At 35.5% G+C, this 26,684-nt stretch overlaps 1 protein-coding gene across 1 annotated transcript in view; it reads left to right on the top strand.

Moving 5' to 3' along the window:
* Positions 1–23,635, top strand: part of LOC150075194 (sodium-dependent phosphate transport protein 2B-like) — a 35,208-nt gene extending 11,573 nt beyond the window's left edge. The window contains exons 3-5 of the mRNA XM_090388396.1: positions 3,824–3,945; positions 12,797–12,902; positions 22,731–23,635. Of these exons, the coding sequence (XP_090244522.1) occupies positions 3,824–3,945; positions 12,797–12,902; positions 22,731–23,635 (1,133 nt within the window). The remainder of the gene's footprint in view (positions 1–3,823; positions 3,946–12,796; positions 12,903–22,730) is intronic.
* Positions 23,636–26,684: the final 3,049 nt, after the last annotated feature.

Consider the following 26,684-nt stretch of genomic DNA (forward strand, 5'->3'; position numbering starts at 1 on the left):
GGAGATTCCCTTGGAATGGAAAAGTGCAAATGTATCTCCCATACATAAGGGTGGCTCTAAAAGTGAAGTGGGAAATTATCGACCTGTCAGTCTGACTTCCGTAGTAGGGAAAATCATGGAGGCAATGATCAAGGGTGGAATTCAGGATCATTTGGATCGAATTGAAATTCTCAAGGATACTCAGCATGGTTTTGTAAAGGGAAAATCATGTTTAACAAATCTGGTTCGCTATTTCGAAAGGGTCACTCACGAGCTGGATTTAGGGAATAATTTCGACATTGTTTATTTAGATTTCAGCAAAGCTTTTGACTCAGTCCCACATGAGCGGTTGCTTTATAAGCTGGAACAGGTTGGAATCACTGGGAAAATCCTTAGATGGATAGAAGGATGGCTTCAGGGCAGGAGGCAGAGGGTTGTGATAAATGGCTATTCCTCAGATTGGGTTGATGTAAGAAGTGGGGTTCCCCAAGGATCAGTATTAGGACCACTGTTGTTTTTAATTTTCATAAACGACATTGATGAAGGGATAGAGGGCGTGATGTCTAAATTTGCAGATGATGTTAAAATTGGTAGAGTAGTTAATGATCACTGTCAAGCTGAGCTTCTTCAGAGAGACCTAGATAGACATCAAGAATGGTCAGAAAAATGGCAGCTGTGCTTTAATCCAACAAAGTGTAAGGTATTACACCTGGGAAACAGTAATCCCAAAATAACTTATTCACTTGGTGGAGTTCAACTAAACCCAGTACTGGAGGAAAGGGACTTGGGTGTTACGATACAGTCAGACATGAAATTCTCTGAGCATTGTAAACAGGTTGCAAGGAAGGCCCATGGTGTCCTATCGATGATCTATCGAACTTTTGCAAGTAGAGATAGGGACGTGATAATTCCATTATATAAGGCTTATGTTAGACCACACTTGGAATACTGTGTTCAAGTATGGAGACCGCACCTAAAGAAAGATATTGAGCTTCTTGAAAGGGTGCAAAGAAGGGTAACTCGCCTGGTGAGATCGGCAAAAGGGCGTCCTTATGAAGAAAGACTTCGAATATGTGGGTTGCAGAGTTTGGAAACTAGACACCTTAGAGGAGATTTGATTGAGGTGTTTAAGGCTCTGAGAGGCATCAGTAAAATGAATGAGGACAAAATTTTCAAGATTATAAATGATGCTAGAACTAGGGGATATAAATTCAAGTTACGGGGGGAAATGTTTAGATTGGATTGCAGGAAGTTTTATTTTAGCCAGCGAGTTATAAATTACTGGAATAAGTTGCCTTCATGGGTGGTAGAGGCCGACAGTTTGGGGAAATTCAAAGGTCATCTGGATAGTAGTTTCGGGTAAGGGAAGCGCATAGGATGATAGGACTAATTTCCTTTTTATTTATTTTTTATTTCATTTTATTATTTTTATTTATTTATTAATTATTATTATTTATTTATTTATTTAATTTTTGTTTTTATCATTGTTTTGTTCGGATTTTTTTTTTTTTGGCTGGTGCAGCATAAACCATAGGCTTTCTTGCACCATACGGCCGTTACTAATACTAATACAGAGATGGTGGCATATGCCAATGATCTTGTGTTGCTTATTGAAGGAAATACACGGATGCAACTAGAAACCAGGTCACAGCAGGTTTTGTTTGAACTTAATAACTGGTGTAGGTTATATAAACTGACTGTATCAGGAGCCAAAACAAGGACAATGGCCTTTAAGGATCAATTTTTGAGTAGAAGACTCACGGTTGTTAGAACGAATGGGTCGAGCCTAAAATCGGCAAGGCAATTAAAATATCTAGGCATTATGTTTGACGGATCTTTGACTTTCAACTCACATGTTACTTATCTATCAGAAAAGGTGAGGAAATTTGTTGGGATGATTATTCGAATCACTAGAGTTGGCTGGGGAATAAAAGGTAACGCGCTGAACTTGCTATATGAATGTGTATTTATCCCATTGGTAACGTATGGTGCACCAATTTGGTTTTAACGTGTAAGTGTAAAAATATTTACTAGAAATCTCAGTTCCATTCAAAGAGTAATGCTCCTTAGGATGTGCATGGCATGCAGAACTGTGTCGACCCCAGCTTTGCAGATTGTGACTGGAAAATTGCCTATTGATCTGCATTTATTGTATTGTGCATTGGCTTACTTCAGCCACTGTGGCATTCCCTGTTCTTTTCTGAATATACAGGTGGACATTTTGGCAGATCCCAGGAAGGAAAGGACAAGAATCTCGTATGCTTTTGTAAAAGTCTAGCAGGAGCATTGGAGTGTTTGTGATAAAGGGCAGATTACACAAAAATTTTTCCCAGATTTAAGAAATGCAGCCTCGATAAAATTCAAATGGTTTGCCCCAAACTTACAAGCTATGTTCTTATTAACTGGTCATGGTTCGATTAATGCAAAGTTGCATGATTTAGGAATTAATGAAATATCTAGTTGCCATTGTGGTGAAAGAGAATCATGGGAACATATTATGTACAACTGTGAGGAGTACTGTGATCTACAAATTGAATTGGTATCTCGGGTTAGTAATCTCAATCTTATGGCAGAAGGCTGTGAGACAATTCTAGTTGATAAACAGGAGAACTTCTTGGCTTTCCAAGCCTTTGCAACTGCAATATTTCTTAGGCGGAAGACTCTTCTGCATCTGGAAGCCTTGGATTTGTAATATGGTATGGTGTATGCCGAATTACCTAGAATTCTGTGAAATCGTGGAGGCTTGAGTCTGCTCTATCCACTGCAACTCCAGCTCCTTGTGCTGGCATTTCTGTTCTCTGCAGCTCCTTGTGCTGGAATTTCTGCTCTCGGCAGCTCCTAGCACTGCTGGCTTTCCAACAGACTGTGAACAGATGCAGATCTTTCCTTTGTCTGAAATTTAATTATATGTATATTTTATTTTTTATGTAATTTGATTATTTTTCAATTTGTTCATATCAATCTTTTTTGGTCATGGCAGGTTTTTTCTCTCCCTGTACTGGGGCAAACAGGAGAGGGAGTATATAAGAGTACTGCTAAATTATGTGTAACTGACAGTGGGGTTGCCATTTGTTGGCTGGGACTGCTTTAAGTAATAAATATCAATAAATATCAATGATGAATATGACATTCGAACAGTTTTGGATTAATATTACAGATTAGAATTTGAAAAGCATGAGGTTAATGCTCATGACCAGAAAGTTAAAACAAAATCTAATTTTTTATTTTTAGGTAAGGCTTGTTATTGGAAGAATATTGACATGAGCCTTGAGAGAGAAGTTCTGATGTGCATGTGCTACTGTGATATCTTTCAACAAATTTTCTCACAAGAGCTACACTGGTTGACAAAATTAACAGAGCAAAATATTTATAATGAATATTTTATTGTGAACAGTAAATCATATCATATATTTGCCTTTGGAAAATATATATGATAGGATGTAGAGTTGCTAGAATGAGTACAGAGAAGGGCAACAAGATTGGTGAGAAGAACAAAGGGGTGCTCTTACCAAGAGAGGCTAAGTTCTGCAAGTTGCAGCATCTGGAGGCTAGGCACCTTCAATATCTACAGAAATCATACTCTGCACAACCACTAGACCTCCACTCTCTTTTTTTCTACATTACTAGTGATCTTGAACCACACAGACACAACTTTCACTTAGATTTGATAAAATTTCGGAAATATGGATATCTAAAATAAAAATATTGTGGACATCTTAAATAAAATAATTTTCTATAATATAATAAAGCTAATAAAATAAAGCAAAATATACTGCTAAATTATAATTTTCATAATAATGCTTTTTTGAAGTAATATTCTATTTCAAACATTCTTATCTTTCAGGGTATCTGGAACACCTTACAGGATTAATTGTTCCATCCACAAACAACCAGACAGCACAAGCACATCTGAACCAGCAGTTCCTGACAGTGATAACTAAACCTTTTACTGATCGTATTATTCAGGTAAGACTTGTTTTACTAGATGAAGAAAATGAGACAATTTATATTTTCTAATTAATATTAGTAAATATAAAGCATATTTAATTTTACAAATAAAGCATTTTTACTAAACGAAAAGACCTGAGGGTAATTGTACAGTCAGATATGAAATATTAGTCAGAATATTAGTCCTGGTTCATTAGCACTGATGACTAATGAAAAATGTTGTACATATGGTAACAAGAAAACTGTAACAAGGTAACATGATAACAAGGTAACATGGTAACAAGGAAAACTGTAACAAGATAAAATATGATAACAAGGAAAATTGTGATATTTTGCTCTGTAGGGATGGCTGAATGCAAGACAGTGTTGGATGTAATAAGCAGATTTTTTATTAATTAATTTCAGAATATTAGTCCTAGTTCATTAGCACTGATGAGTAATGAAAATTGTGGTACATATGGTAACAAGGAAACTGTTGATTATGAAAAGCAAAAATATCTACTTGGTTGGATGTGGGAGAAGTACCTTAACACACTGGCTATATTACCAGTTTACTTGGTACTAAATTTCACCTTTATCATGCATTATGTTTGTCCAACTGTGCATTTAGAGGACAATTTTTATGTTGTGTAGGCTCAATGGCTCACAGAAAGTTTGTTTGGGGGGGGGTTGGAAGCACATACATCTAACACTGGTAGCTTTTACAAGTGTCAGTACATAATAACACTCCTGACATTACTGTAGATACAGTAATGTTGGGAGTGTTATTATGTACTGTAGATTCAGCCATTTTATTCACAACACTTCCAACATTACTGTAGATACAGTAATGTTGGGAGTATTGTGAATAAAATAGCCAAATTCAAACTCCTGGTTAGGAAAACTAATGCTGACATAACAGGGCTAGCAGAAATGTGGTGCCACTTGGAAATTAGGGGTGATGAGTTCTATTATGGTACATATAATGTATTTTTGAGGAGTGGTGGGGTCATGCTTCTTATCAAAAGCAGCCAGAGTGAGAAAAGAGCTTTTGCTGAGTCAGAAATTACTTCTGCCAGCATAGAATTTGTGCAAAGTGAGTCACTTGGAAATAAAGGTATAATGACAGCATTAGCATTAATTGAGGCATGTGATGCAAGAAAGCAAGCTCATACAGCATCAGCCAAAAAAAAAAAAAAAAAAAAAAAAAAACTTCCAGTTTCACACGTCCAGTCACTCCAAATGCTTGTCTAGTTCAGCCTTAAATTTATTTAAGCTATCAACTTTAACAACAACAGATGGAAGTCTGTTCCAGCAATCAACTACCCACTCACTAAAGGCAAATTTCTGCACATCTATTCTACAACTGTCTTTCCTTAATTTGATTCTATGTCCCCTCAAGTTCTTAATCTGAGCAAGCAGAAGTATCCTGTCAGCATTGATCCTGCTCAAACCATTCAAGGCCTCATACACCTCAATCAGATCACCTTGCAGGTGCCTAGTCTCCAGATGCTGCAACTTGCAGAACTTAAGCCTTTCTTTGTAAGCGCACCCCTTTGTTCCTCTAACTAATCTTGCTGCCCTTTTCTGTACTCGTTCTAGCAACTCTACATCCTTCCTAAAATGAGGCCTCCAGACCTGTATACAGTACTCAAGGTGTGGTCTGACCATTGCTTTTTACAAAGGAATAATCACCTCTTTGTCTCTGCTAGAAAAATTCCTATATATCATTGACAAGACTCCATGACCTGGCTTGGCAGCCCATCTCCACTGCTCAGCAAACTTCATATTTGACTGCACAATTACCCCCAGGTCTTTTTCATTCTCCACCTCCCTGAGTGTAGTACTACACAGTTGATACGTTTCTCTTGGATTACTGCTACCCGTATGGAGTACTTTGCATTTGTCAGTGTTAAACTTCAGTTGCCACTTCTCAGCCCATCTGCCTAACTTTTCTAGATTCTGTTGCAGTAGCATACTGTCTTTACTATCATTAACAACCCTGCCAACCTTTGTATCACCTGCAAACTTGGACATTATGCCTGATATACCTTCATCGATATCATTAATAACTACACGAAACAACAATGGACCCAGCACTGAACCCTGGGGTACTCCACTAATAACATTAGTCCACATAGAGCAGTGTCCATTTATTACCACTCTCTGCCATCTCCCACTCAACCATCCCTTTATCCATTGCAGTAACTTCCCCTTAATGCCATACCACTCCAATTTGTAGAGCAGTCTTCCATGTGCAAAAGTATCAAAAGCTTTCTTGAAATCCAAGTAAATGATATCAAAATTAAAAATTATTTTTTGCATCCAGTTCCTTTGTGACCACATCGTAGTATCCAATCAAATTGGTCAGATAAGACTTCCCCTTAACAAACCTATGCTGTGTCTGAGCTATTACTGCTGTCTTGCCTAGGTGATCCTGTATCACATCTTTAACCAGTGACTCCATTATTTTGCCCGGAACAGAAGACATTCCTTCGGATTGGAAAAGTGCCAATGTACCACCAGTACGTAAAGGCATTTCCAAAAGTGAAGTCAGTAACTACAGATCAATTAGTCTGACTTCAGTGGTAAGGAAAATCTTAAAAGCAATGATCAAGAGTGCAATCCAGGGACATTTAGACAAATCTCATTCTGAGGGACACAAAACATGGTTTTGTTAAGGGAAAATCATGTATTACTATGTATAAATATAGTGCAAACGCATCAGAAATACATAGCTATATCTGAATAAATCAGAATATTAGTAAAACGGCATCGTTTTAAGTTATATCTCATATTGTGAATACCTTCACGACGAGTTGCCATGATATTGCACTACTTCGAATAAGTAACGCTTCACCTAAGGAGAAGACTAATGTTACTTATCTCAGATGGATACCACCACCCAGACGGCACCGTTTCAGGGCTATTTATGTATGTATGTGAATATCTACTCGAATATCCACTTGTCTCTATTAGACTTAGAAAAGCAAAAAGTAGAGGGAAAGTTATAGTAGGAGTGGAAGAGGAAAAGAAACGGTGTAGAAGAATGAAAGGGACAATAACTCCTTCAACTCACACCACTCAAAAACTCATAAACTCCTTGAATAGGCAACGTTTCCCCAGTGGAGAAGGCTGTTGTTACCTATTCTTGGAAACTCCGGCCATCATCAGGCGCCCCCTGGTGCCGTTTCAGGGCTATTTATGTATGTATGTGAATATCTACTCGAATATCCACTTGTCCCTATTAGACTTAGAAAAGCAAAAAGTAGAGGGAAAGTTATAGTAGGAGTGGAAGAGGAAAAGAAACGGTGTAGAAGAATGAAAGGGACAATAACTCCTTCAACTCACACCACTCAAAAACTCATAAACTCCTCGAATAGGCAACGCTTCCCCAGTGGAGAAGGCTGTTGTTACCTATTCTTGGAAACTCCGGACATCATCAGGCGCCCCCTGGTGCCGTTTCAGGGCTATTTGGCCCTTCTTCGGTGGGTGGGTAGGTACCCGAGTGATGCAATGATGGCAAAACAGTTATAAAGTATAACTCCACAATATGAGAGATGCCTGATGGTGTATCATGTATTTAGACTCAAGCGTTTAGGGCATAAGCCTCAAGCTATGAAGGAGATGTATAAATATAGTGCAAACGCATCAGAAATACATAGCTATATCTGAATAAATCAGAATATTAGTAAAACGGCATCGTTTTAAGTTATATCTCATATTGTGAATACCTTCACAACGAGTTGCCATGATATTGCACTACTTCGAATAAGTAACGCTTCACCTAAGGAGAAGACTAATGTTACTTATTCTCAGATGGATACCTCAAATGGATAAGTAACATTAGTCTTCTCCTTAGGTGAAGCGTTACTTATTCGAAGTAGTGCAATATCATGGCAACTCGTTGTGAAGGTATTCACAATATGAGATATAACTTAAAACGATGCCGTTTTACTAATATTCTGATTTATTCAGATATAGCTATGTATTTCTGATGCGTTTGCACTATATTTATACATAATCTAGACTCCTTCATAGCTTGAGGCTTATGCCCTAAACGCTTGAGGGAAAATCATGTTTAAATAACCTGGAGCGAAGGTAAAAAAGCCAACATGAGAACCACAGAAAACTACAGGATTCTTAATGGGCAAACTGGTTTGCCGATACTGCAGTTTCTCCCTGTATTCTCGGTAAACAGATGGTGCATGTTATCAGTAGTGGCAGTAGAAGCTGAGAACAATATATTGATTGACACATAGGCATGACAGATGATGTACTGATTGGTGCAAGAACACAACAGATGATAACATCATAGCATTAAGTGATTAATTGACATTATGATATTATTATCAGCCATATGGTGCAAGGAAGCCTGAGGCTTATGCAAAAAAATTCCCAAGTTACCCTGAGAGGGAGAGAGGGTCAGAAGTAGAAAGGAATCACTAAGAAAGAGAAGAATGATGATATCCAACTCAGGACCCTGGGTGAGCCAAGTCCGTACTCACCAGATGTGAGTCCCTGGGGTGAATATGCATATATATAAAGAATCTTTTTTTTCCTATTATTTCCTAACATAACCTTTAAAGTTAGGTAACTAAACCTTTTCCTATTATTTCCTAAACTAACATTTAAGGTCAGGTTAGGAAATATAACAAAAAATAAAGAAACCGGTAAACCTTTTCCTTTTTTCCTAACCTAACCTTAACAAGTAATCAGTAATATGGTTTTTTTTAAAATGAAAACACTCATAAACTCCAATAACCTGCTTTTAATAATGAGAAAAAACAGTGAAACTTTAGATTAGGATGCTGCTGGCCGTGGCCGACAAACGTTCAAAGTGAAGATGTGTTGCACCTCCCCTCCTGCTGTCACATGATGAGAGGTAACGTGCTTTAGACTCATTGCCAAAAACGAGAGCGGTAGTGTGAGAAATGATAGGCAATGTAAGAAATAAGATTTATCTGATACTTTGCCTAGGATTTTTGCCATTTTCTAGCATACCTAAACATTTCCTATAATTCCTAATTTCATACTTTGCCAGTGCCATATACATGTAAAACTGATAAATTAAAAAGAACATTATCCTAAAAAAATTTTTAGGATTTATTTTTTTTTTTAATATACTTGATTTTTACTCTTCCAAAAAAAGCCCATACTTCCTTTGAATCCATCCCAAATTAGTGGTGTAATGTAACCTAATCTTTTTTCACTAGACAAAAATGAGTCTATTAAAAACCCACACTTCTTTTGCTTGAATCCATCACAAATCAGTGGCATAACCTAACCTGACCCTAAACATGACCTTTCCCTATATTTCTTTGCTTCTAATTGCAATTATTTTTTTCGGTTCAGGTCTGTCACGTGATGTGTTCATCATGTGGCCTTTCCCTGTAACTCACCATGTGACATGAAGAGAGGAGGAGCAATCTCATCCTTCACTTTGACTGTTTGTCGGCCAAACCCAGTGGCCCTAATCTAAAGTTTAGCCGAAAAAACTAATCATTACATCATCTGTCATGCCTATGTGTCAATCAATATATCGTTCTTGACTTCTACTGCTACTACCGATAACACCATCCATTTACCAAGAATGCAGGGAGAAACTGCAGTAGCAAACCAATTTGTCCAGTAAGTTTCCATGGTTCTTGTGTTGGTTTTCTCTACCTTAACCTAACCTGGTAAGCTATTTTGACACAGATGGTCATGAGCTAGATATAGGGAACAATTTCAAGATGTAGTTTATTTGGATTTTAGTAAGGCATTCCCAAGTATTAACTGTCCCTCATGAGAGATTACTCTATAAGTTGGAACATGTTGGGATTACTGGAAAGATTCTAAAATGGATTGTAGGGTGGCTGCAGGAAAGAGTTGTGATCACACCTATCTAAAGAATATCCATTAATATGGATATTCTTTAGATAAGTGTAATGTCAGAAGTGGGTCCCCCAAGGATCGGTTCTTGGACCACTGTTATTTCTGATTTTCATTATTGATATTGACAAAGGGAATGATCAAAATTTGTAAATGAAGTAAAGGTTGGGAGAGTCGTTAATGATCAGTGCCAAGCAGTGCTCCTTCAGGATGACTTGAACAGGCTTCAAAAATGGTCAGAAAAGTGGTAGCTATGTTTTAATGCAGCAAAATGCAAGGTCATATACTTTGGAAACAGCAACCCCAGAATAACTTATACACTTGGTGGGGTCAAATTAAAAACAGTAGAGGAAGAAAGGGATCTGATAGTTATGATATGGGCAGATATGAAGTATTCTGAGCTGTGTAAACAGCTGGCCAGGGAAGCCCATGGCGTCCTATAAATGATTTATCAAACAATATTCTGTAGAGATAGAGAGGTCATAATTCCAATGTATAAAGCAATTGTAAGACCACATTTGGAATTCTGTGTCCAAGTTTGGAGACCTGATCTGAAAAAAGACATTGAGCTTCCTGAAAGGGTAGAAAGAAGAGCAGCTTGAATGATGAGATTGACAAAAAGGTGATCATACAAGGAAAGACTTTGATTATGTGGTCACCTTAAGATACCTTAGAGGGGGGGGGACCTGGTTGACGTTTATAAGGCTTTGAGAGGATTAGTAAAATGCACAAAGGTGGAATTTTTACTGATATAAAGAATTCCAGAACTAAGGGCCATAAATTTAAATTATAGGGGAAGAGGTTTAGACTAGATTGTAGGAAGTTTTCCTCTAGCCAGCGATTTTGGCTGCTGGAACAATTCATTTTGCAGGTAGTTGAGGCTGACAGTTTGAACAAATTGAAAGATCAACTGGACAGTTTCCTGCACAAGGAGGGAAGCACATAATTTGTATTTTCTTATCTTTTTTTTTTTTTTTTTTGCTGGTTCAGCAAAAACCTGTGGCTTTCTTGCACTATATGGCTATTACTAATACTAATTGTATGTTTATATAATATAAAACATTCACACAAGAAAATTGTCATGACAAGCATTAGGAGAATCTTATATCTGTATCTATCTGTTTATGTATAAACTCTTAACATTTTCAAACTTGTAACATTTTGATTATCATCTTTGAAGACAAAAGACAATCAGAATGTCATTAACCACCCTATCATCATATCTGATGAACCATTTCGATTGAGTGGTCAAGTCAACATGTAGAATTGTTTATTGACTTAGTATATGCAGAACTGTTGAATTTAGAATGCAGATTTGCTTCTAGATAGCAAAATGAAGAATCTCATGTTGGCTGTCAGTTGTAGTGTAAATGCAGTAAGACTTATTTTAAAGTTATTTGCTCATTGACATACCTATAAAAACATGCAAAATATTAGATGTTTCAGTGTGGAATATGAAATAGCAGTAGCCTTCTTTGCTTTTTTCAGGAAGTCTACTCGAAGTCATAGCAAAGATAAGACTCACCTTTCTGCATTTTAAAACCAACATAGATTAGATGAATTTCATTCTGTTCTTGTTGACAACACTGGAAATGTACTCCTGCTTTAGTGTGAGGAAAAATCAGGATGAACAGAACAATTTTAGATATTCTATTACACTTTAAAGTTATGTTCACTCTGTGAACAATGGTTAACTTAGCCTATTTGACATCAAAACTATCTTCAGTTGTAATAACAGCTGAGATATCATCCATCTAGATTTCTGAATTGCTTCTGAATTTTTCACTATGAAATGGAAATTTTTTTTTTATTCTGGAGTACTTGTCTGACATTGCTCATTGACATACAAATGTCAGTCAGGGTAAGTTGCACATTATTAATAATTTTGATGTGAAAACATCTATGGTGGCACTAGAGTAAAATCGATCGGTAATGAAATTTTCTTACGTTAACAGAAATGACGCAATTGATTGTTAACGAAATTTTTTTATGGAAATGACACAATTGACGTCACTTCCTATTAGGTGGCTGCTAGATTTTAAATGATGCAAATGATGTCACTTCCTAAATGATGCCAACTCACTCACTAATGTTGATTCATTATCATTACTAGCCATATGGTGCAAGGAAGCCTGGGGCTTTTGCTGCACCAGGCAAAAAAAAAAAAATTTCTGAGTTATCCAGAGAGAGAGAGAGAGAGAGGGAATCACCATGATGATATCCAGCTCGGGACTCTGGGTGTGCCAAGCCCATTCACTGGATGTGAATGGGTTGGCACACCCGAAATTTCATTCACCAGATATGAGCCCCTGGGATTCAGTAGAGTAAGCAGCGGGTAGTAATATTATGCAAGAATAAAATGCAGACTTTAATAAAATCTGCTTCTCAAGATTTTGATCAACATCAACCTTGTAAGTAGCGTAAATAAGTAAGTAAGTTTCGATCAAACCGTTCAAAAATTTAAACAGTTTTACTCTAGTGCCGCCATATATGTTTTCATATAAAATTAACATCTTTCGTGCTTTTTTTAACTGCTTTTTTTTTTTAAAGAGCAAATAATTTTAAGACTTAACCTCAAAAATTTTAGAAAATACAAAGTAGAAAATATAGATGCTAATAAACTAAAACAAAACCACATATTAGATTGTGTGCTTGCCATCCATGTATTCTAAGCTAAAGTTGAGCAGAACCACGTTATAGCATCTTTTGAAGCCCATGTTAATATATTCAGTAGGTTAGTTACCCTGTGTGTTGATAAACTCCTCCCCAGATGTATTCTTTGTAATGTATGGTGATAAATCTTGTAAATGCATGTACAGTACTAGATTTTTTTTTATACAAAGTCTGCACTTTTTAGTCTTCTGGATTGCTTTCTTTAATAGAATCACCGTATGTGTCTATTTTTTTTATTTTCATTAAAGATTTTATTATTATACTGGAATGAGCAACAAAAAATAATTCCACTATTACATTATTAGAGTGGCATTACCTTAGCTTATATTATTCCGTTTCTCAGCTTGACAAAAAGGTAATAGAAAGAATTGCATTGGATAATTCGAGTGTTGCAAATCTTTCCCTTGTGAAAAGGTGCTGCAAAAAGATGAATAATACATGTGGAACCTGTGAGTACTTTTCTATATAGTTTATTTGCCATTTTGACTCTGTGTGTGTGTGTGTTGTCAATGTGTAAAATGAGTTTGATATTTAGCTTTTGAAATTAGTTCTATAAATTTCAGTTTATTATATTTTTACTAAAGTTATATGACTTCAGTTCACATCCGCCAAGAAGTCACTTTGAAGTAGACAGCAAAATGCTGCACAGAGCATTTTCATTCCAAAAAATTATTCACTTTGCAGAAATAAAAAGTAATGGGGTTCCAGCTAAAAGTCATTTTTAACTTTTGTTTCTTTGAGTGACCCAGCTAACCCGTATTCAAACTGGGCTGAAGTAAGCTTAAAAAAGAAAATAAATTAATAAACAATACTAAATTTAAAAAAGCTTCCAAATCTAATGTTAAAAACAAAATACAGTACTGCCTTTTTAAGGAAAACTTAATAAAATGTGCTTCATCACATGAATAAAACCTCAAAACTGGCATTTTTTGAATATTTCTCCAAGGGTAGTCAAGCATATAAGGGCAGAGAGGAAATAGACAAGCTGAACTTGAAAAAAATAAAAAATGCCCACAGGTGCAGGATTTATGCATTATACTCCATTAACCTTCCATCACTCACACCCTCAATAACAAAGACACTTGTGGCATCTGTGTGAGACCTCATTTTTGTTTTAATTATAAAAAATTAAATTTTTAGCTTTTTTACTGAATTAAAAATGATTATATGTAAATTTATTTGCTAAACCCAATTAAAAATTATCAAACAAAAATAAACAAGGGAAATCAATAATAATAATAATAATAAAGAATATTTTATCATATTTTTAGAATTTTCAAGGTCACAGATTTCCCCAGATTGAAACCATTACATCTGCTAGATGCACACATGGAATCTGGCAGATGCAATGTGAATATCTGTATTTTTGTTTAAGTTTAGCCAATGAAATCAAAGCATTATTGCAAGGTTGGCCATCTGTTGTTGGCATCATGGAAATGGGAGTTGCCTAGAAGAAAGGTAGATCCTTTTGCTCACATGGTTTCTGTTAAACTCCACACAAATATTTAATAATGTCTTATAATTCAAGATATACTGAAATAAAACAGAAAATACCACATAATTAGTTGGAAAATATTGGTGGACAAAGGCATATGGGATAATTTGATTTCATTTACAAAATTTTAAAAATAACAGAAAATTTTTAAAAAATAGTGCCTGTCAGGTTCCACATTAGCAATGCAAGGTTAAAAAAAATAATAAATTTTATTTTTATACTCCGGGACAACCACACAGTCGAAGGAGCTTACAAGGTAGAGAGAATACAAGAAACAGCACTGTATTTAGCAGTCATGGCAATGAACCTTGGTCACTTAAGGCACTTTTTTTTTTTCTTAGCCTGGTCTGTGCTTGTTAACAGGAGAGACTGCTTCTACAGGAATGGGATTCACTTAAATAGAAAGGGTGCAAGAATATTTGCTGATGCTATTGAGGCAGTATTAGGTGGGTGGGAAAAACTGCTAGTTTGGAGGGTACATGGACTAATAGATTAACAGTAGCCACTAGCTGAGGTGAAAGTGATTCTTGCACTGCTTCTATTGGAATGAGCAGCAGCCTGGAAAACAAGGTGCATGGGATTTCAGAGACTGCTGGGAGTAATTGCGTGATACAAGTAAACACATGGGTTGTGTTAGGGTAGCTAAGAATAGGAACAGATGCATATACTTGCGATTACACCAATGCTAGGTGTTTAGTAAATAAATTTGATGAATTTGAGGTGCTGGTCAAAACATCAAAAGCAGATATTGTTGGGATAACAGAGGCGTAGTGGCACAGAGATATAACCAGTAAAAAATTGGAATTTGGAGAGTATAATGTGTACAGAAATGATAGAAGGACAAGAAGGAAGGAGGGGTTTGCTATTAGTTAAGAAAAATAAAATCTAAGGAAGTGCAGCCAGTTCACATGGGTGGACAGTGCACTGTTGAGTCAGTTTGGTGTGACATAAGCTTGTTATTGTTTGTTTGTTATTTGGTTTTTAGGAGCATCAGCAACTAAGGCCATATTGCTCCGGGAATATGCGGTGGTCATTCCCTGACCTTTCCGCATCCTCCGTATTTGGTGGTGACGGGCTTGAACCCCGGTCTAATCAAGAAGCGTGTGCTACGCACTGCTGCTCCTTTCCACCTGGCTACGGAGGTGCCCGTGTGACATAAGCACTGGCAAAGCAAAATTGAGAGTAGGAGTGTATTATAGGCCTGATGACTCTGATGAGGATAATGAACAACTGTACAGAGAAATAAAGCGGGCCAGTAAATGAGATTGTCTAATAATGCGGGATTTTAATTTCCCAGATATACTGGAACTTGTGGATTGGTCACTCATATCAAGCCTATCAAGGCTTTTGTGGATTTATTGGATGATTGTTTTCTACAGCAGCATGTTCAGAAGGCAACCAGAGGGAGTAATACTATTGATTGGATTATCAGTAGTGATTCTTCATGCATTAAGAATCTGCAGAAAAAGGAACCACTAGGTGGCAGTGATCACATTGTGCTGATGTGGAATTTAATCAAAGAGGTAACTACCATCAGGGGTAAAGGGAAGGGTTTTTGCTTTCATGTGTCTAATATTTATTTATTTACAGTGATATGAGAGAGTTTTTAAATTCATTACGGGGGGACCAACTGATGATGTTACCAACAGCAAATTCTAGATAGGAAGCATTCAAAGAATTAATCTTGGAAGGTACTAGGCTTTTCATACCAACTAAGAAATATTGTTCATGGTTTAGGCCTAAATGGATGTCAGGTGAACTAATGAGATATGCGGCAGAGAAGAAAAATGCATGGGATACATATAAATTAACAGGTGACACAGAAGCCTATGTTAGATATAAGCTGGTCTGTAATCAAGTCACAAAGGAGGTCAGGAAGGCAAAGATATGTGAAATCTTTGGCAAAAGACACAAAGAAAAACAGCAAAGAGTTCTTTACTTATGTAAATTCTAGAAGGAAAGGAATGAATCAGATTGGTCCACTTCATATTGATGGTTCAACTGTTGATGATCCTGCTCAGGTACCTAACAAACTGAATGAGTATTTTGCATCAACATTTACACGAGAGGAATTATTCAGGAAGGGGAATGCCAGAGATGTATTAAACTCTGGCAGTGAGCTAAATGATTCTGTAATAATTGTGAGTAAAGTGAAGCAGAAATTTTTGAAAATAAACATAAGAAAAGCACCTGGGTTGGATGGGATCTATCCAGTTATATTAAAGGAGGCAACAAAGGAAGTAAGCAAACCCTTAGCCATAATTATGAGAGCTTCCTTGGACTCAGAGGGAATACCCATGGACTGGAAATGTGCAAACGTGACCCCAATTCACAAAGGAGGATCAAAGGATGACACAAGTAATTACAGACCTGTTAGTTTAACTTCTGTTCTGGGGAAATTAATGGAGGCACTTGTTAAAGAAGCACTGCAGGATCATCTAGACAAAACTTCAGTTATAGTTTGGACACAGCATGTGTTTGTTAAGAGAGAGTCTTGTCTGACCAATTTGATTGGATCCTATGATGTGGTTACAAAGGAACTGGATGCAAAGAATAATTTTGATATCATATACTTGGATGTTAGGATGGCTTTGATACTGTTGCACATGGAAGACTGCTGTACAAATTGGAGCAGTGTGGCATCAAGGGCATGTTGTTGCTATGGATAATGGGATGGTTGAGGAGGAGAAGACAGAGAGTGGTAATCAGTGGACACTGCTCTTCATGGACTAATGTTATTAGTGGAGTCCCCCAGGGTTCAGTGTTGGGTCCATTGTTGTTTTCTGTATTTATTAATGATACTGATGAAGGTATATCAGGCTTAACGTCTAAGTTTGCAGATTATACGAAGGTTGGCAGGGTTGTTAATGACACTTATAACAGTACGCTACCGCAACAGGATCTAGAAAAGTTGAGCAGATGGGCTGAGAGGTGGCAAATGAAGTTTAATGTTGACAAATGTAACGTACTGCATATGGGTAGCAGTAACCCCAGAGTAACGTATCAACTGTGTGGTAGAGAATGAAAAGGACTTGGGGTAACTGTGCAGTCAGATATGAAGTTTTCTGAGCAGTGCAGACAGTCTGCAAGAGTAACTCATGGTGTCTTGTCAATGATATACAGGAATTTTTCTAGCAAGGATAAGGAGGTGATTATCCCCTAGTATAAGGCAATGGTCAGGCCACACCTTGAGTACTCTGTACATGTCTGGAGGCTTCATTTTAGGAAGGATGTAGAGCTGCTGGAATGAGTAAAAAGAAGGGCAACAAGATTAGTGATTGGAACAAAGGGTTGCTCTTAAAAAGAAAGGCTTAAGTTTTGCAAATTACAGTGTCTTGAGACTAGGCACCTGTGAGGTAATTAGATTGAGGTGCCTAAGGCCTTGAATGGTTTAAGCAAGCTCAATGCTGATGGGATTCTTCTTCTTGCCCAGATTAATCGCCTGAGGGGACATAAATTCAAATTGAGGAAAGACAGTTGTAGAATAGTTGTGCAGAAATTTGCCTTTAGCCAGCAGGTGGTTGATTGCTGGAATGAACTTCCACCTGTCATTGTAGAAGTTGACGGCTTAAATAAATTCAAGGCAGAACTAAACAAACATTTGGAGCGAATGGATGGATGAAATGGGAAGGTTTTTTTTTTTTTTTTTGGTTGATGCTGTAGAAGCTTGCTTTCTTGCATCATATGCCTCTATTAATGCTAATGCTAATGTGTACTTATGCACCCTCATGTCTGACCTCTTTGCTATGGCATCCACAATATTAGTTATGTCTAAACATGTGTCTAATATTTATTTCTCTTTACCCATATACTCTTTTATTTACTCTCTCTCTCTCTCTCTCTCTATATATATATATATATATATATATATATATATATTATGTGAGATAAAAGTTAGGCAAAAGTGATAAAAATAAATAAATATGGCTATGTAGCTATCATTTAGCTACATATCATTCTAGCTACATATCATTCTATGTAGCTATACATTTCTGTATTTAAAAAAAAAAGTTCGTTAATGTATGCAGTGCATTACATTTAAGGTGCATTTTATTTTTTTTCTTTAAATTTATTGAATATTTTTTCTTTTTCTGTGATTAATAGTAAATATAGTTATCTCCTTTCAAATATCATATTTATTTTAATTATCAGATATATATATATATATATAGAGAGAGAGAGAGAGAGAGAGAGAGAGAGAGAGACATATATATATATATATATAGAGAGAGAGAGAGACAGAGAGAGAGAGAGAATAATGTTTAACATATTTCCTAGACCACCTGTCATTGTACCGATTTATTTGCAACATATGAAGTTTGCAAGACATTCAGTACTAGTTCACAGTACTTAATAGTACAGCAGTATGTATTTAGTTTTTAAGGCATATTCAATCTGAAATTAGACTGCATTATTTATACCTTGTATTGAAAAAATTGGACAATCATAACACCTATACCAGAGGCAGCATTCAAACCTGTGACCTTCATTTCTTAGGCGAATACATTACTCACTGGAACAATCAGTATGGGTTAACACATTTTGGCTAAATGCTGTAACTGTTGTTCTGTGGAGATTATATGTTACTATGTATACCGAGCTACTATGTTATCCAATTAAAATAACAAATTACCCCTGAATACTTAGGCTATATGCATAACTTAAAAAAAAAACTGGAATTTTCAAACATCCAGAATATTCTGGGTCCCAAGGATGCTGGATTTATGAAATTATACTGCATTTGATTAGTTTTTGGTATGAATGGACATACTGATATAATTAGACCCAAACAATCTCAATAACTAAATAAAACTGGCCACATTTCAGTTTCTATATTGGAATACAGTTTCAGGATTTACTGTCTTTTGTTATTAAATATTCTTGGTAGTGTTTTTACTTATTAACTGCCTTAAGCTTATGTGACGTTATTGTTAAATGATCTACATAATTTTATTTCTGTATTTAAAAAAAAAAGTTCGTTAATGTATGCAGTGCATTACATTTAAGGTGCATTTTATTTTTTTTCTTTAAATTTATTGAATATTTTTTCTTTTTCTGTGATTAATAGTAAATATAGTTATCTCCTTTCAATTAATTACTGAGATTATAACTTTATAAAACACTTAATAAAACTCAATAGTTTTACATTCTCTAAACTTAGCCATTCAGTTTAATTACAATATTTATTATGTCTAATATTTATTTCTCTTCTCCTATATACTCTTTTATTTACTCTTCTCTCTCTCTCTCTCTTCACAGGTGACACCACATTCACGAATACTGCATAACAATACACACAAAGCAAGAATGGACTATCTAAAGCTAATAATTCTGCATTAAAACTTCATTTATTCTAAATTTCTTTTTTACATACAAATATGAAAAAAAGAAATAATTGCTGGACTTCTATTTGTTCAATTTGAATGGCTCAACAAATATTTTTAAAAGGCCCAAATATAAAATTTTATGAAAATCTGTCCACTTGGACTCCCTCTGTTACATGCAGATGGACAGACAGACATGGTGAAGATGATAGGGATGTGCATATATATATGCAAACACACCTAGAAACCTGTGAATTAAAGAAGTCTTTCACTTGCCTCAGATTACACACCTGAGGGGACATAAATTCAAATTGAGGAAATACGGTTGTAGAATAGATGTGCAGTAATTTTCCTTTAGCCAGCAGGTGGTTGACTGCTGGAATAAACTTCCATCTGTCATGGAAGTTGATAGCTTAAATAACTTCAAGGAAGAATTGGACAAACTTCTGGGGCAAATGGGAAGGGTTTTTTTTTGACTGATGCTGTATAAGCTTGTTTTCTTGCATCATATGCCTCTGCTAATGCTAAATTCAACAGCATTCCAAATGTGGGATTCCCAGACTAATATAATTCATTATGCTATATTTAGTACTTCAAATTAAAATTATATTACTCAGTCACTTTATCACAAAATAGAAGAGATTGCTTTTAATTCTCTGATATCTGTTAAAATTTTTAATAGGCTAACTAATGTAAATTATATAAAAGGAAAATTTAACATCAGTATAAACTATCTGATGTTCAGTTTTTGCCAAATAAAAAGAGAAAGGCCTTGAACATCAGGAATCATAGTGTAATAATAAAATTCTTGGTACATGTTTTTACTTATTCTGCCTAGGCAGAATAAGTAAAACATTATTATATATATGCTTAAAACAAATAGCAGTAAAGTTATTTTACATTTCTATATATAAAAAGTATTCTTGAAGAAATTTTGCTAGTAACATAATGTAAAATAAATGTTTATATTTTTGAAAAAATATTTTTTTTGCACTTCATTAACAATTCAAAACTGTTGAATTTATTAATTTAATAGTTTTGTAAAATTTATTAGTGAACACTTAATATATTTTACAAAAGCATTATATTAGTGCTTTAACATGTTGATTACACAAGTCATTTTAACTTCATGTTTTTTGCAAGCTTCACTGAAAAACTATTCTGTTCACTCAAGAATAAATTAGAATGCTTTCTAAGGAAATTTTTTACCACAATTTCTGTGCAGTATTAAAAATTTGAGAAACTTCTATTGACAGAGATTTCTCAGTGTCAATATCATACTTATCCCCAGGGGGCACACATCTGGTGAGTATGGGCTTGGCACACCCAGGGTCCTGAGCTGGATATCATCATTCTTCTCTTTCTTGGTGATTCCTCTCTCTCTCTCTCTCTCTCTCTCTCTCTCTCTCTCTCTCTCTCTCAGGGTAATAGGGAAATTTTTAGTGGTCTAATAAACTGAGCTTGCTTTGAAGAACTTACTTTACCTATCTATGCTGAAATTAATTAAATTCATAGGACTTGCATCCATTACTAATGGGGTACTCATCTCTCCCATTGATGAGGTGGCAGTAATCACAAAAATGTCTGTCTGGGGAGGGGAATCAGATTATAAATAAACAGCATTATACTTCTCTTGTAAGAAGTGTTGTTTGTTTATAATGCAACACTGAGGTAGCTCATTGCAACAGCTACACAGTAAAAAATATCAATGCCATTCGTAAAGACTTGTATTTTTTTTTTTTTTACAAACTAGTTTTCCACTTCATTTTTTATAGCATTAGCATAAGTTATAAAAATGAATGCAAGTTTTTTGAATTTAATTAATTAGTGCTTTATATGACATCAGTCTTGACTATTATTATTATTAGCCATATGGCACAAAATAGCCTGAGGCTTATGCTGCACCAGCCAAAAAAAATTCAAAAAATTCCCTGAGTTACCCTGAGAGAAAGAGAGAGAGAGAGAGAGGAATCACCAAGAAAGAGAAGAATGATGATATCCAGCTCAGGACCCTGGGTGTGCCAAGCCAATACTCACCAGATGTGAGCCCCTGAGGTTATTTACTGTTCCCTTTACACTATGACTATCAAGAAAAATTATTTGATAAAAATCACAAGGCCATTTAATAAAGTGCATATGTGCATGAGTTCTAAAATTATTTCTGTCACATACTGGAGCAAGAATCCAGGAAAGTTGACATCCATAAGTTAATAAGTATATGGAAATCATTTTGATTCCCTTCAATGAATTTCTAGAATTTTTACTAGAGAAAACAAGGGGGACCCTTCTTGAGAAGGATATTGTGAGTTGTCACTGAGTGAACAGAGTAGCTTTAGTGAAAGAACTCAAAATGGTTGGAGGATCAAAATTAATCTACTATGTTTGAAATATCTTTGATCTGCTGACAAAGAGCATCTGTGGAATAAACAACTAATCAAAGAAAGCATAACTATACCGCTGTCTCAATATACTTCATATGTTTACATCCATGGCCAAATTCTTCAATACCCAAGCCTCACTAATATTCAAATAAAAATGCCAAATGATTATCAAAGTTATTAAACAATGGCTATTAACCAGCTTATGGAAATTTCTGCCACTTCCCAGACAGCTGTTTGAGTATTAATTGGCACCTTATCAGTAGGAATTTGGGAATTTGAATTCTTAAGATGCTGGGCAAAATCTTTCCACAACTATAGGTAGAGACCAAAATTAAACTGTCAACTGAAATGAAAGTTTAATGGGGGAAATAACCAGAACTAGGATATGTTCTTCTACTAAATATATAAAACTACTAAATATAAAATCTTGCACACCTGAGAAATGGAAACTCCAGAGTTACTTACAGGGTAGAGTGAAAGGAGTTAAAGGTGACTCAAGTTGAAAAGACTTAGAGATTATATTATGATCAAACATGAAGTTTACCATGTATTGTAAATGAGTAGCCAAGAAGGAACATGGGGGTCTGTCATTGATTTATTAGACCTTTGCAAGTAGGTAAGAGGATATTGTTATTCCTATATATAAATTTGATGGTAAGACTGCACTTGGAATAGTATATTCAGATTCTGGATGCCACACCTAAAAAAAAAAGGATGGGGGGGGAAGAGGCTAGCTTTCACAAAGTTTACCTTCAGACAGCATGTTTTAGATTACTGGAGTAAATTTGCTGCCTAGGCAGAGAGTTTAGTAACATTCATAGTAGAATTGGAGGTCACATTTTTGAAGAACAAAAACAAATGAATGATTGGAAACTTTTTAATTAATTTTTGTTTTTGCAGGTGCAGAAAAGGTCTCCTATCTTACATTATTTCTAATACTGACATATGAACACATCATATAAAAATTATATATCTGATTAAGCTGTATTAAGATTAATTTGATTAAAAAATTCATCATTATAGTTTTAATTGTTCAATGTAGAGGGAAATTTTAATGGCATTTTTTTTTATATTTAGGTGGATTCTTGCTGGAGAATGTAGACATTAGTGACACATGGATGGGAGTTATTATGTTACTGATTGCACTTTTTACACTCTGTGTGTGTTTGATTTTAATGGTGAAAGTGCTACATTCGATGCTGAAGGGCCGCATTGCCCATGTAATTAGAAAGGTTGTAAATGCTGAACCATCATTTCCTTTAAATTATTTCATTGGCTACTTTGCTATCTTAGTTGGATGTGGCATGACTATTCTGGTACAGAGTAGTTCTGTGTTCACTTCTGCTCTCACACCATTAGCTGGTCTGGGAGTCATAACTATAGAGAGAATTTACCCTCTGACTCTAGGTGCAAATATTGGTACAACTACAACTGGAATTCTTGCAGCTCTAGCAACACAAGGTGAAAATGCTAACAAAAGTTTACAGTTAGCTTTTTGTCATCTCTTTTTTAATATAACAGGAATAATAATTTTTTACCCAATTCCATTTTTAAGATTGCCAATTCCTTTAGCTAAGTTTCTTGGCAACACAACAGCCAACTATCGCTGGTTCTCTATATTATATATGATATTATTATTTCTTTTGATACCTTGTGCAGTGTTTGGCTTATCATTAGCAGGAAGAGTAGTTTTCATGGCTGTTGGCATTCCTATTCTGATTCTTACTTGCCTTGTTTTATTAATTAATATTTTGCAATACCAGTGCCCGAAATTTCTGCCACCATTTTTACGAGATTGGGAATGGCTACCAGTGTATTTGCACTCACTGGAACCCTTAGATCATCTGATTTCACAAATCTTTGGTGTATGCAAGTGCTGTAAAAAATGTGTGGACCACAATGATCATAGTAATCTTCACAAAAGTGAAAAGAATAATTCAAATAGGAGAGAAACCATCAAGCAGCAGCAGCTTCAGGAATAAATTAACAAATATGGAAAAGAACTGTTTTTGATTATGTTATCTAAGCAAAATGCACTTTGATTTGAGTCAATTTCCAATCATGCTGTCATCTAGCCTATTTAGTGAAATTTTTGAATTTTTTGCACTTAAAAATATTTAAACATTATAAAAGTTAAAGTTTATATACCCCACTCTGTTCAAGTTATTTATGCATATAGAATTTAGACTTCATAAAGGATCCTTGGTTGAACAAGTTTCAGCTAAGCAGTCTTTTGATTTAGTGGTGATTACATCACCAAACAAAGACCTAGCATTATTTCTATGGTATATTCTTATTTGTAGACAGACATTACTATATTGTTCAGAAATCACTATTTTAATTTCATTAGCAAGCAAGTTTGTTTGTTTTATGCTTTTCTCATGAAACTGAAATCACACAGAGGAAGGAAACTAAAATTTTAAACATTTTATTCTAATAAGTGTTCCTTGATTTGATCATGTTCAGTAAAATTCAGTTAACAATATGAATGTGAATTAAATTATTATTTTGGTTATATTATGTATTCATAATTTTGTATGCAAAGTGTGTATGACATTTTCAAACTTTTTCATTCTGTACAGTATTATATATTTCTTTTAGTTGACGTGACTTTTTTACATAATTTTTTGTATTCCAAAGCAAGATCACATGCACACACACATACATACATGTAGCCATTAGGGAAATAAGCTCTTATATGAGAAAGAGAGAAGTAAGCACATAAAATAAGTGTATTGTGAGCTAAAACAATGCGCAATAAAATATATGAGGTATATGTAAAAAGTTCCTGGAATTTTACTATAAAAATTTATTGAATGAACAGTTGGGGTTATTAACCCAATCACCTTCAAAGTACCTTCCTTCTGGCACACACGCACACACGCACACACACACTTGCTCTCTCAGACATCCCAAGCTTTGAAACATTCTTTAAAATTGTGTTTTTTTTTTTTAGTGCACGTAGGGCCACTTTGGCATTTTCTTTGATGTCATCCACTGCAGTGAAACAACTCAAAAGCCCCATTTTCGGTTTATGGAACAGAACAGCCAGAAGGTGCAACACAATGCCATGTCACTGGGTGCATTGTCATGGTACAGGATCCAGCCATCCTTCCATTTTTGAGGTCATCTTCACCTCACGTTCTCCCACAAATGTGTCAAAACCTCAATATAGCAAGCAGCAGTAATGCTTCTCCCTCCCCCCCCCTAGTCACAAATTCATAGTGCACTGTGCCCTCATCATCGAAAAAAATGATCAGCATGACTTCAATTTTCGATTTTGTTCCATAAGACTTCTTGGGCCATAGGTACATTTTTGTGTGCCATTCAGAAGATTCCACCTTGGTCTTGGGGTTGTAGGCAACACCCAACTCTCATCCTCAAAGACCACTTTTCTTAGGAAGCTTGGATCCTGCATAGATTTTTTGAATAAATCACCTGTGATGGCTTTCCTGCAGTTCATTTTATTGTCTGACTGCAAATGTGAAACAGTTTGCACACATGCAACACATCTCTAAATCTTGCATCAGGATTGTGTGTACTGAGCCTACAGACAATCTAACTTCATGAGTAATCTCAACAACAGTCATTTGCCTTTTAAAATTCGGCACAAATTCTTCACTTTTGTGATATTTTTCTTGTCATTTTGTGACGTTGAAGGATATCCACTGAAATGTTCATCTTCCAACGTTTCCTGTCCATTTTTAAACTGATTAAACCACTCATAAACTGCTGATTTCTTCAAACCATCATCTCCACAAACTTTCTGTAATGCTTGCAGCATTTCTGTAATACCTTTTCCCAAGTTTAAAGAAGAACTTGATGTTAAGCACACTGTTCAAACTGTGACATTCCACAATCCATCAGCTGTGACACATGAGTGAAGTGGTTAAGCCAGTTCCCACTTGGCATGTGTGGGCACCAAAGTCAATGCCCATGAAACTTTATGGCATAACACAAACCATTTAAATACCAGCATGCGATTCCTGGAACTTTTTGAATGTACTGCATATACACATTAATTATATACACAAAAGGCAAATTATTATCAACAGAATATAATAAATGGTATCTTACCAAGGGCTAGCATTCGGTTTATCTAAATAATTAACAGTAGCCATCTGTTTCTGATTGCTATCTGCCAGTTAGGCATTATAAAGTAATGCCTATAATAATAATCACTATATAATAACTAAATAAATCTGGCCATTGCTAGTAATACTTTTGCATTTCAGTTGTAATTGTGCTTGCTTCAGCTCTGAGTGAGTCTATAATTTTTTTTCCTATTCTTATTGCTCTTCTTTACTGATATACAAGGATGCCATCTTATGGGATGAGCTGTTACACTCCTAGTATATCAGAGAATTATTTCTAGATACCATAACCCTTTCCTTTTATATATATTTTTTTCCTTCTGCTTCTAATTTTTATATGGCATGATCTATTAGAGTATTTGAGAGAGAGAGAAAATAAGGTTCTATTTCTACCACTTCTTTTGCCTAATTTTAGCATCTACTCATAACACACCTTCCAATCTCCCTCCCAGTCTTTATATATAGATTATATTGATTCTCACTGGTATGTATATTTACTTGTTTTGTCTGCTATCTGATTAGCATTAGCATTAATGAAGGCACATGATGCAAGAAAGCAAGCTTATAGCATCAGCCAAAAAAAAAAAAAAAAAAAACCCTTCCCATTTCACTGATCGATTCATTCCAAATGTTTGTCTAGTTCTGCCATGAAATTATTTAGGCTATCAACTTCCACAACAACAAATGGAAGTTTGTTCCAGCAGTCAACTACCCACTGGCTAAAGGCAAATTTCCACACATCTATTCTACAACTGTCTTTCCTCAGTTTGAATCTATGCCCGCCCCCCCAGGTTTGTAATCTGAGAAAGAGGAAGAATTCCATCAGCATTGAGTCTGCTCAATCCATCCTCAATCAGATCACCTCACAGGTGCCTAGTCTCCAGAAGCTGCAATTTGCAGAACTTAAACCTTTCTTCATAAGTGCACCCCTTTGTTC

This window comes from Mastigoproctus giganteus, chromosome 14 (genome assembly GCF_048544385.1).
Source record: "Mastigoproctus giganteus isolate SK-2022 chromosome 14, ASM4854438v1, whole genome shotgun sequence".
NCBI classification, from domain to species: Eukaryota; Metazoa; Arthropoda; class Arachnida; order Uropygi; family Thelyphonidae; genus Mastigoproctus; species Mastigoproctus giganteus.